The sequence below is a fragment of the Rosa chinensis genome, chromosome 2, assembly GCF_002994745.2.
Source record: "Rosa chinensis cultivar Old Blush chromosome 2, RchiOBHm-V2, whole genome shotgun sequence".
Taxonomy (NCBI): Eukaryota; Viridiplantae; Streptophyta; class Magnoliopsida; order Rosales; family Rosaceae; genus Rosa; species Rosa chinensis.
The window spans coordinates 54,012,353-54,024,435 of record NC_037089.1 but is presented as its reverse complement, the minus strand read 5'-3'; the positions used below and the strand labels follow the sequence as shown (position 1 = coordinate 54,024,435).

The following is a 12,083-nucleotide window of genomic DNA, read 5'->3' as shown; positions in this document are numbered from 1 at the left end:
GAGATCATTATTTCCTCGCTAATTGCTTCTTTTGACGAGGAAATAGTTCCTCGTAAAGACGAGGAAATAGTTCCTCGTAAAACATGGACTTTTAGCGACGAAATCATACTTTTCTCGCCATTGAATTTGGCGGGTTTTACATAATTTTCCGCCAAACTAATAACGACGAAATCATTATTTCCTTCCTAATTGCTTCTTTTGACGAGGAAATAGTTCCTCATAAAACACGGACTTTTAGCGACGAAACCATACTTTTGTCGCCATTGAATCTGGCAAGTTTTACATAATTTTCCACTAAACAAATAATGACGAAATCGTTATTTCCTCGCCAATTGCTTCTTTTGACGAGGAAATAGTTCCTCATAAAACTCAGATTTTTAGCGAGGAAACCATAGTTTTGTTGCCTTTGAATTTGGCGGGTTTTACATAATTTTCCACCAAACTAATAACGACGAAATCATTATTTCCTCGTTGAAAGTCATTTTCGCGATGAAAAAATCCCTCACCCTAGTCTCATATTTCCTTGCTAATAACATGTTGATTTAGGAGACCAAACTATGGTCACATTTAGTGATGAACCGAAACATTCGTCGTAGAAAGTGGTGTACAGTGAGGAAAATATGTTTCTCGCAAAAAACCTAACGACATTTAGTGAGGAATCGAAATATTCCTTGTAAAAAGTGACATTTATTGAGGAAAATAAATTCCTCGTAAAAAAATTGGTCGCTAAAAAGACTTTCTGTTGTAGTGACTTGTCAAATGGCACCTTGATTACTGTCACAAAAATTCTCTACACTCTTAGGGCAAATCATACCCTATAAATAGTTAACGGATTCCATGCGAAAACGCATGTAGAGAACTGAAATAAGTTCCTTTGCAATACCTCTAATGATTGCAGACAAAGGCGCATCTTAGAGAAGTTTATGTGTCTCTCTAGTGGATTCTATGTCACTATTCGAGCTATTAATCCAATAAAAGTTATGAGAGAAGATCTCTTGGATTTAGACACATATTGGCTTTGTCATGACAGGATAGACCATCCTAGTCATGATATGATGATCCGTCTATAAAAGACTTCACACGGACATCCATTCTTTTGAGCTAAATGAAGCATGAATCAAAGGTTGATTCTTGGACTAAGTGTGACCGCCGCCGCTGCCCTTGGCACCGCTGTCGTCCACCACCAGCCTAGGGCTGGCGCAGTCCCTATCCATGACACCATGGATGGCGTCCATCATGGTGATGGCGCCCCAGATGATGCTGCAATCACCAACTTGCTTCAATTAGAGTTTCAGACGCTCAGCCCCAACCAAAATGCTCATTGGTTGCTTCTAAAGCCTTTCGCTCGTTTTACAAATTATGTTCATTAGGGAAATTAGGACTGAGACCGTCCTATGCAAAGGATATAAAAAAACTCATTATGTTCTTACATAGAATCCGTGGACTAGTTCAACCAACTTGCTGACGTTTAAATATCTCATGATGTTGGTTGAAACGCAAACACACTGGTCACGTGTTGTGCCATTGTCCACTTGTACATGCTGATTATGCTCCACTCCTAGTAAATATCATATGACAACGGACTCACTCCCCGGATCATCCTAATTTCGTCAATTGGACTTGACGATGCTAGAGAGTTTACATCGAAGACTTTCGATGGTTATTGTATTGGGACTGATGTTGGACATCATATTCCCATGAACACACCCAAACGGTCTCGCGGAAACGACTACGATGGTGGTCCGGACATTGGTAATGTGCACCAATCTCCTCATATCCGCTTGGGGTGATGCAATATCACATGCAGCTATGCTAATTAATCTACGACCCACCGCTACTCAATCTAGCTCTGCGTTATAGCTAGTGACTGGGTACAAGTATCGTACTTACGCATATTTGAGTGTGCTATTTATGTACCAATTGCGCCGCCACAGCGCTCTATGATGGGTCCTCACAGACGAATGGGCAACTACATTAGATTTGAGACTCCAACAATCATCCGCCACTTCATGCCATTGTTAGGCAATCTCCTTACTGCTAGATTTGCATATGTCACTTTGATGAGATAGTCTTCTCATCATTAGGGGGAGATAAGAACACAGATGTTTAGCATGAACGACAGGAATTGTCGTGGTCTGTTCCCACTATGTCTCATCTCGATCCCTGTTCAAGTGAAGAGATCACACAAATATGCCTGCAAGGAAGGACGTTCCTACGAGAGGACGTAGCGTCACCCTACACGGAGGTAGGCATGGCGCCAACGCCAAAGAGAGTGGCACTCTGGCGTTACAGGCCATGGCCCCAGCTAGGATACTTGGGAGGCCCATGAGTTCGAAGGATACTTTGACACATTTCAATCCTTTGATCATCAAAACTCAAAATCCGTCTCATGAGAATCTTCCGGGTTATGGTCATCGTTGGGGGACGCCTCAATGTCAGAACCTATTCTTGAGAATATAAAGCTCTATGAAAATTACACTAGTGTACATGAGATGTGGGATAGAAACTCCATCATAATTGATGCATTTCGTTGCGCATGAGTTTGTTGAGTCTAATGATATCGAATCACGCTCCGTAGATGAATGAATGTCAACGTTGAGAAATTTGGCCTAATTGGAAAGATGCGATCTAGGTTAAGTTGGATTCTCTAACGAAGAGGAAGGTTTTGAGCCAATAATGCCAACACCTTCTGACATAAAACATGTTGACTAATGGGTCTTCGTTAGAAAGCGTGATGAGAAAAAGATATGGTAATCTCGCCTTATGGCGCAAGGCTTCTCACAAAACGCCCTGGAATCGACTACGATTACGATGAGACAAATTCTCTCGTAATGGAAGTTACTGCACTCCACTACCCTTTCAGTTTGGTAGTTTCCAAATAACTGAACATGCAGCTTACAAATGTGGTCAACACGTATCTCTATAGGGATCTAGATACGGAATATACATGAAGATACATGGTGGACTTCATTTACCCAAGTTAAGAGGCTCTAGAGCACGGAGCGCGTTTGCAATAAGGTTAAAACGCTCACTAAAGTGACTACTTGATTGGGAAGGGATATGTCCGCGCGTGTCCATAACAAGTTTCGGATTCTATCGCGGTTCATGTTGGACATGATCTTCATTAGAACCCCTTAAAGAGTTAAGGGAAACCGCTGAACACTTGAAATCCGAGTTTGAGATGAAGGATTTTGGGAGAACACGACTATGTCTCGGTTTGAAACTTGGGCATCGTTTTGATAGATGCTTAGGCATTTTGACAAGGTCAAGCCTTCATGCACCCCCATGATCGTCCATTGTCTTGATCCTGAAAAGGATCCTCTTCGTCCAAAAGCGACAACACCAAGCATAATTAGCAACAACAGACTCTCCTCAAGATCAAAGTGAACTAGGTTCAATCTGAGGACAGTGTGGCAGACTTTCTCACTAAGTCATTGCCTAAATGGCTAAATTCCACTTTTGAGAAACATGTTGGTAGCATCGTTTGCGGAAGTTATCCGAACTCCCATGACCGTTGTCATCAGGGGGAGATGCAGACATCAAGGGGAGATGTCTACATGTATGGTCTCGAAACGTGAAGGGTGTGTTGTGCTCTTTTTCCCTTCGACCGAAGTTATTTTTGTCCCACAGGGTTTTTGTTACTCGGCAAGGTTTTTAATGAGGCAACGAGAGGAGCACCACGTTTGGGTGACACAAGGGGGAGTGTTCAAGTAAATCCAGAATATGTGTCTGGCCCAAACTCGAGATTACTTGCTCTATTTGAAATAGGGTTTATATTAGGGATATTCTCGGAGAATCTTAGGAGATATCCAATCAATGTACGATTATGTTTCCATATACAACTCTATCTCTATGCTTGTAATCCTCTATATAAAGAGACCCCTATTATCAATGAAAGTATTATTCAATTCTCTCCCAATTCAGTTTTTCTTAAACAGTTGTTAGATTATGAAATTACAAAGTGGATATACATTTAATCACAATGGGGTTGAAGGAGTTCACTCACCCAAGACGAACCTGAGAGTTGTCAATTTTGTATCTCTTGTTTTTTATTTTTTGATGCAACAAAGAAACTAAAATTAAAAAACAAAGCCTCAACCACATCCTGCTCCCAACTGATTTAAATAGAACGCTGGGACAAATGAGAAAATACAATGTTGCATTCAGTCGAGAAAATACACTTTGACCATAACTATACTGATACCCTACCCTGTAGCATCAAATGAGAAACAAAATTAATGTTGAAATTTACTTTCTTTCATACGAAGAAGTAAAATCAATGTGGATATTAAATAAAGAAAAATAATAATGAGAATGTGCAAAACTTCATTATGCGACAAAAAAATTATCTTGTGTAACACACATTACTCAACAAAAGAGGAACTTTGAAATTTATTGATACTTAGAAAACCAAAAATTTATTAATACTAAAAAAAATGAAATTAATGCTCTTCATTCTCTGGCTGCAAAATGACCCACATAGATTGGTAGAATACTTGGTTAAGCTTAGTGTGGACGTGTCTCATGGTAAGGACATGGTTAATCATGGCATGCAGAAAAAGGAAAACGAGAATCGTCCCCATATGCTAACTTTCCTCACAACCAACAAATCTGTGGGGCTGAGTGCAGAGCGTCTCCTATTGAAAAAGGGTAAGCACGTGGAGAAAGGAGACCACGTACTGAATGTGACATAGGTCATGAGAGGTAGAAAGAGGGTTAAGCTAGGGTTTATTAAGGGTTATATGTAGAGGTTGACATCTAAATCGCAAGATTGGTAAAACTCTAGAATTACTCCAACCGAAGGTGAAAACCAGTGGGAGGTGGTTTCAAACATGTAGCTATCAAGTACTAGATTCTCTCTTTCTACTTTCTTGTAGGTACGTGACATTAGAGTTAAGTAACAATTTGAGTGCAACATACACCACCAGATTGATGAGTTTGATATCAAATTTTTATTGATTAAGTGAGCTGCATGTACTTAAAAACTCAAAAATTGTTATGGATTATCCGATGTGCAATTTTAATTCAAAAATCACCTCGGTTGTATCCAACCCTAGCTAGAGGATGGAACGAAACGAGATGGGGAAAGTTTAGGACTACCAAGGGTCTAAATGAGTAGTTTAGTACTTTTCATAATTTAGTGGAAGTGTGAATAGGGTTGATGTTAGAGGGTGTGTGACCATAGGGTCGGGTTAACTCCTCTGCCTACCTTTAGTTTGATGACTTGATCTTTTCTTTTGTGTTACCCTCGAAAGATTCCTTGCGTCCTTGGTGATAAAAGATGCCTCCTAAAGAGTTTACCTGGGAACAATAAATATGCCAAGTGGGGCTCCAGCATATATCTCTATATAAACGAGCAATGTTTTGTAGCATACTCAAACTCGAAATCAGATCTCAGATCTAAGGATCCCAGAAGTTGCAGAGGTTAGTTTAACTCGAAGAAACTTTTCTTTATTCCTTTTAAATGATTCATGATTCATGTTTTGGTAAACTATTGTAGTAACTAAGTCATATACATGATTTCATATAGTTCAGGATTCGATTTTGTCGAGTGATCCAGATTCATATTTACTGAGAGATGGGAAAATCTGCCATCGAAGGATCAGGAAAAATTCATGATCCTGGGGGACCTTTGACCCTTTTCAAGTGGAACATGATGATGATGATACTGTCATGTGTGCCTGGTGATTTAGTGGATGCTTTGTTCCTTCTACATCCCTATCATCAACGAGGATATGAAAACTCTTCTTCCCCTGCTTTATATGGCAGGAGTTCTGTGTTCGTCATCCTTCGTGTACATCCTTGCTAGTCATGTAAGTTTTGATCTTGATTCTTGTCCTTACTTTATTGTTATACCATCCGGTGAAAGTTTAGCAGCTTAGGTTCTTTATTACAAGCATAGATGAGAATTTAAGATTATGTGATAAAATTTGAAGCTTTTTTCCTTTTTTTCCTTTTGATTAAGATAATTAACCAATTTATTATTGTTTTAATTAGGTACACGGAGTGATGGCTTACAGAAGAGTGATCATTTAGAGACAGCTTGTTTCTAAATGATCTATGCCCTATAAATCCACCAAATGCACTTCGAATTTGGTATATTTTTCAACAAAAATATGCGAAAATTCGAGTGATACTTTGAATAGGGCATGTAAAATCATTAATTAATTTTTTTTTTTTTAGTTTTTTTTTTTTTTTTATTAATTCCATTCATTCACAATGTGAGTGAGATTTGACCCGTAAACTCCAGTGTTTGTTAAGTCAACTAACAAACAAGATTATTGTCCTATAAATTCACCAAATACAACACTGTTTGATTTTGTATCAAACTTATAAACCTTTTTGGCGTGGCTGCCTGGCAAAACCAAGTATGGATGAACAGTGTCAGCAAGCAATCTGCGAGCATCTCAGAACCATGAGCCAAGTGGAGCAGCTTTGCGTCTAGGTCTTGTTAAGTATTTGTAACTAATGTAACGACCAATGTCTTGGAGCAGTCATGATTAATGAAATCAGCTTTTATATCTGGGTGCAATATCTCCAGTACATCATCTGTTCAGTTTGATTTCTGTTTTGTTCTATTGTAGCAATATTGCCTTTATCTTGCTCTTGACTTTCAATAGCTACACGTGATGCTAAACTCAAAGTACCTAATTGAAACTGGGACTCTGAAATGCCAAGATCATGATTAACTTGCCAAGTTCAATTTTGGAGTGCAAGTTAACCTTTGCCCAGTTTTGATCAGAGGAAAAGTAAAATAATAAGGTAATAAGGTAGTAAAAAGTAATATTTGATGCAGTGTAGTCTGCAGACATGAATTATGTGTGCCCTAGCAAACACATTTGGCATTATGGGATGAAACGATTCTGTAAAGCACAGTTTACCTTAAAAAAAAAAATCAAAAGCTTCTGAGTTCATTTAGTACTGAACTAGATATTAACAATCACTAGCAAAAAAAAAATGGAGATAAAATCTATGCTTAACATTCTATTATTCACCAAGACAGGAGTGTCCCAAGAGCCTAAAGCCGTTAAATATTGTTCCAACAAATAAAACTCCATGCTTTTGTTTTGTCATTCAACACTTCTTGGTCGATGGCATGATCGTTCCTGAGCAGACATTATTTGAAAAGTGCAGACTCAAATGTTTGAACTGAAAGCCAAAACAACAAAACAGTCGCAATGAGTTGGCAAGAGAAAGAGGAAAGAAGGATGACAAAAATATGCACAATATTGGAAAAATTACAATGATCCTTCTAGAGTGACTCACAATTGAAACATGACATGTCTTTTGTGAGAGCAAATTGATCTCAGAAACAATGAGCTGCAGTCACCTTCTGTTATTGTACGTTGGCCATTGATTTCTCCATCTCAGTCTTCGAGGACGGGGTGTGCTTTCTGGTACAGAAGTATTGCCCCATCTAGAGGCATGCCCAGCCTCTTCCGATAAGGAGTTGTTGCCCCATCTACTCTCCTCTGATAAGGAGTTGTTGCCCCATCTGTGGACACGATTACTCTCTGGCACGGAGTTGTTACCCCATCTGTGGACACGATTACTCTCCTCCGGCACAGAGTTGTTGCCCCATCTGGAGGGACGGGTAGTCTCCGATACGCTGTTGTTACCCCTTCTAAGGACACGGTTAGTACCCTCCTCAGATAAGGAGTTACCCCATCTAGGGGCACGGCTAGCCTCCTCCAATGAGTTGTTGCTCCATCTAGAGGTATGGCTAGTCTCCCCTGACAAAGAATTGTGGCTCAATCTGGAGGTACGAGCTGTCTCGCCATTATTATTTGGTGCTCGCCAACGTAGACCTCTGGGACGGGATGTGCTATCTGATACAGTGTTGTTCCTTCTAGCAGCAGGGATTGTGTCATTGTCTTGCTGGACCCTAGTCATTCTCCCTGATCTTCTACTATGAGTTTGTTCCATGTCACTTGAACTCTCCATCAATTGAGAAAAAATCATAATCTCAAACGAGCGAAACATAGCACTTAAAAGGGAAGTCATCCAGCCACCATCTGTTGATGGATCCGGAATAATATCATCTCCAGACCCTACTTGGACTATGCTAAGTACATCTTGCAAGTCCCTTTGACGTTCCAATCTCATCCAATCACGATGACGATTTGGATCCACCTCTGATGGCCGGACATAAGGGTGTTCAGACCTCGCATGCTTCCTCAGTTCTGAATAAGTTCCATTAAAGTCGCATGTCTCAGAAGAGCAGCTCCTCACTTTGCAATTCATGAAGTGACGAGCAGCCTCTACAACAATATACCCATAGATCTTTCCCCGACAAAGAGGGCAAGCTGGATGTGGTTGCAACTGACTTCCACAAGGGCTGGTTTGCCCAGGCAGCGATTCTTCTTCCCTAGAACCGTGAGAGGCTGTGTGTGTCAGAGGAAGTTCTTGCAACATCATTGTTGTGGACTCAGGTACAGAAGACTTACAAAACTGGTCAAGACAATTTGAGTGCCGGTAGCTTGTATTGCACATGTACGGCCTGCAGCCCATCTCATGAGAGGAACATTTTATAAGAACAGCATTATGTGGGTGTTCCATGCAGATGGGGCATCTAGTATCTTCCCATTCTTTTGCGTTCTCTGTGCTTTCTAACGGACTATTCAACTTGTATTGCTCAGCATCCTCAGAGGTGCAAGGATAAGGTGATGCCCTAGATCGATCAAGAGACAAGGAAGATGATCGTCTGACTTTGGGCATTTTGAAGTTAAGATACCACCAGAGAATACTAAAACTACCTTTTTCAACACCTAACACCAGCAACCATTATAAGTATAATCTGATAGAATGTGTAAAATTACTTTATCAGAAGTAAATGCTTCTAAAAGAAACATAAAACAACAGAGAAACATTATAAACTGATTGCAGATGTTCAAAAACCAAGTTAAACAATGTTACAGGTACAGATTTTTCAGCTTTTAGTATCATAACATATGATGACATACATGAAAGTCTCATGGAGAAAAGGCCTGCTTTTTAACCGTACTAACTGGATCCCTAATGTCTATATTATTACGACCCACAAACACATGGAACCAAATCCGTATAACAAACAAATCATTCAATCTGAATAACCGATCAATCTGAAACTTTTGAAACCTATCTAGATTTAACTACAAACCCTACTATATATACACAAACAACTACACCTAAAGATACTCATCACAACCCTCTTAGCCGCTACTAAGTCATAAACTGTAAAACCTAACACCACCAAGACACCTTCTAGTTCAATTCCCTAGGCTTCACATCAAATCACTAACCTTTGCTTTCCATCTTGGACATGCATATGTCATCCACAACACAATTACCATCATCCCCTATACCAAACAATCAAAACAACACACCCACATAGTGTCCACGCAACCAAATTGCTCTAATACAAAAACCCACAATCCTTACCTACATTCCTTATAGTTGACTATCCCATAATTTAAAAAAAGCTCCCAACTTTGAAAACAGAAACACAAAACAAAAGAACCCAGAACGTTCCTCAGAGCTAGAAATCGAAACCCAAAACAGAAACGAATGAAATTCCAAAAAAAAAAAAAACAAGAAGAAAGACAATCGAAACAAAGCTAGGAGGTAATAATAAAGATTCAATCTTTTCAGTGTTAACGGAGTCAAACAGCAAAATCGATCAAGACCCATGTAGAATTGGGATCTGGGAATCATGATGCGATAAGAGAAATTGTGGAAAAAGTGAAAGATCGAGGAATTTACCGGAGGAGAGGTCTTCTGTTGTTGTTCTGGGGAGGACTCGGGCAACTTTGAGACAGAGCAAAATAGAAACAAGGGCGTGGGTAGCTGCCTATATAGAGAGAGAGAGAGAGAGAGACAGCGCCTTCCACATGATATACAGAGGACGAAATTACGATAAGGCCCTCGTTCAATTGGTTGGCGTGGGAGGGACTTTGTTGTAAATTGCTACGGCGGTTGCTCGGCGAGTCGGCGTCATTCATACTCTGTCTTTTTTTTTTTTTTTTTTTTTTTTTTACCCTTTTTCACTTTCATTCAAATTCAAAAATAATAATAGTTTCTCCACTTATGAATAACAAGTACCTTTTCGTTACTGTGTAACGTTCACACGATTAGATAATTGATTAAGAAAATTATGCTTAATCATCTTTGAAATAAATTTCAATGACAGAAAAATATATTTTAAAGTTAATATGTTTTATTTCTCACTCTCGAATGTAAATCTAAAGATAATTTAGCATAATTAGTTACGGACAGTTCTAGAAATATATACACAACTATCATCAGATTTCAATCAATAAAATCAGGAGTAATACAGTAATGACGGGAACGTACAAAATTTGTCAAATTGAATAATACTGTAATGGTACTGTAAAAGCAATGACTCAAATAGAAAAGTTTGAAGCGAATAAAAGAGCTATAACAACTACCTACAACTATAAAACATCCTAATTTTTTATGACCTATACAACTCTAAATAAAGAAAAATTCTAAGAGAACTTGTAAGCATAAATTATAATTACACACACTAAAATCGTGTCATTATATCTTCAACGATTATACGTCATAACAAATTATTAACAAAATTTATCTAAACCCACAGATTCATATGGGCAAAATCACTTGAGCATATAATAGTGAAGTCACACACCTTAAGAATAGATCTAAATTTAGATAAAACAGGAAATTTTATATAGAAGAATCTAATAAAGGTATTGACTTGGAGAAAAGAAAAAAATATGTGATGAGGGAGTTTACCAGGAAATTCGCTAGCAAAGCTTATTTCAATTCACTACACGGGACATGTTATTCACCATAGGGGTCATCATGGGCCGGGCTAGGGCCGGCCCTACCCTAAATTTTAGGGCTTAGGGTAGGGTCGGGCCGGGCCTAGTCAAAGTCAACAAAATTTAGGGCCGGGTAGGGTCGGGCCAGGGCTTAAATATGCTAACCCTTACCCGCCCGAAAAGCCCTATCCGTTAGGGCCGAAAGGGCCGGGTCGGGCCGGCCCTCAAATAGGGCCGAAATGGGCCAAAAAAGGGCCTTATTTTGTTTAACAAAAAAAAAACATTATTTTTTTCTTCTCAAAATATGGCTTAATGGTATATATTGGTAATAAAAGACTCATTGTTTTTTATTGAACATATTTAATACACACACACACACACTTGTAACTTATAACATTTATTAATATTAGTTAAGGGGGTTATATTCAATTAACTATCTATATAAATCTCTCAATATTAATTGTTGTGTAAAAAAGAAAATAGAAATTAAAGAAAACAAAACTTATGAAATCAATTACAAAGAAATAAATAAATTGCATACTATAGAAAAAGAGAAACATAATTAAAAAATAGAAAAAATAAAAAAAATTTAGGGCTTATTCGGGCGGGCCAAAAATTTCGAAATGTAAATTGATCAATCTGACAATGGTCATATGCATATACAACAGTAGTAGGTATTGTGTAAAAAAATTATGTCGATCTGCATTAAATAAGGCACCAAACGGAGCGGTCAACACTTTGTATAAGCAAATTTCCGTAAGGGGAGCGGCACCTTTTGCCGACAAACATCCCCGTATTTTGACAGCAGGTGATAGACCCCCTCCCCATGAGAGTGTGGGAGCTGATAGATCAAAAAAAAAAATTGCAAATTCTTGGTTATGAGCATATTTGTGTTAGGTTTTATTTAGGGTATGGAGTTGACCGGGTCGATAGAGACCCAACCGAAGGTGGAAGTCACTGAAATTTTTACCGCTACCATATATTCATATACGGACGACATCCAACGGTGCATTTTAAAAAATTCCATTTCGTCCCCCATTTTGCTCATGGAGGATAACAAGCCTAATAAACGAGTTATACTACATTAATAGGCATATAAGGATTATATGTGATCCAAAAATTCTGAAATGGAAATCGACCAATCTGAAAATTCTCATATGTTTATAGAACATTGATAGGTATTGTGTAAAAAATTAGGCCGATCTACCATGAATAAGGCGCCCAATGTAGCGGTCAACGCTTTGCACAAGCAAACTTCCCTACGGGGAGCGGCACCATGCGCGGACAAACGTTGCGGAA

General features: G+C 38.8%; 1 protein-coding gene and 1 long non-coding RNA gene across 4 annotated transcripts; one reads left to right on the top strand and one right to left on the bottom strand.

Moving 5' to 3' along the window:
* The first annotated feature begins 5,268 nt into the window (after window positions 1–5,268).
* LOC112189505 lies at window positions 5,269–6,543 on the top strand. 2 transcript variants are annotated; one of them, XR_002931950.2, is made up of 3 exons: window positions 5,269–5,424; window positions 5,536–5,813; window positions 5,998–6,543. It is a non-coding gene; the product is annotated as an uncharacterized LOC112189505 (long non-coding RNA). The 2 variants fall into 2 exon arrangements; XR_002931949.2 differs by having other exon boundaries at window positions 5,271–5,424; window positions 5,531–5,813.
* A 270-nt stretch (window positions 6,544–6,813) lies between these two features.
* Window positions 6,814–9,860, bottom strand: LOC112187487. 2 transcript variants are annotated; one of them, XR_002931096.2, is made up of 3 exons: window positions 9,742–9,860; window positions 7,267–8,768; window positions 6,814–7,149 (listed from the first exon to the last, which is right to left on the bottom strand). XR_002931096.2 is itself a non-coding variant. In XM_024326305.2 (3 exons), exons 2-3 carry the CDS (start codon window positions 8,716–8,718, stop codon window positions 7,137–7,139), a joined length of 1,401 nt encoding a protein of 466 aa, XP_024182073.1. In that variant the 5' UTR covers window positions 8,719–8,768; window positions 9,742–9,860; the 3' UTR covers window positions 6,814–7,136. The 2 variants fall into 2 exon arrangements, 1 of the variants encoding a protein (XP_024182073.1); XM_024326305.2 differs by having other exon boundaries at window positions 7,331–8,768.
* Between the last annotated feature and the right edge of the window lie 2,223 nt (window positions 9,861–12,083).

Excerpts from the sequence above, each read along its gene's own strand:
- LOC112187487 (XM_024326305.2), bottom strand. The coding sequence starts at position 8,718 with ATGCCCAAAGTCAGACGATCATCTTCCTTGTCTCTTGATCGATCTAGG.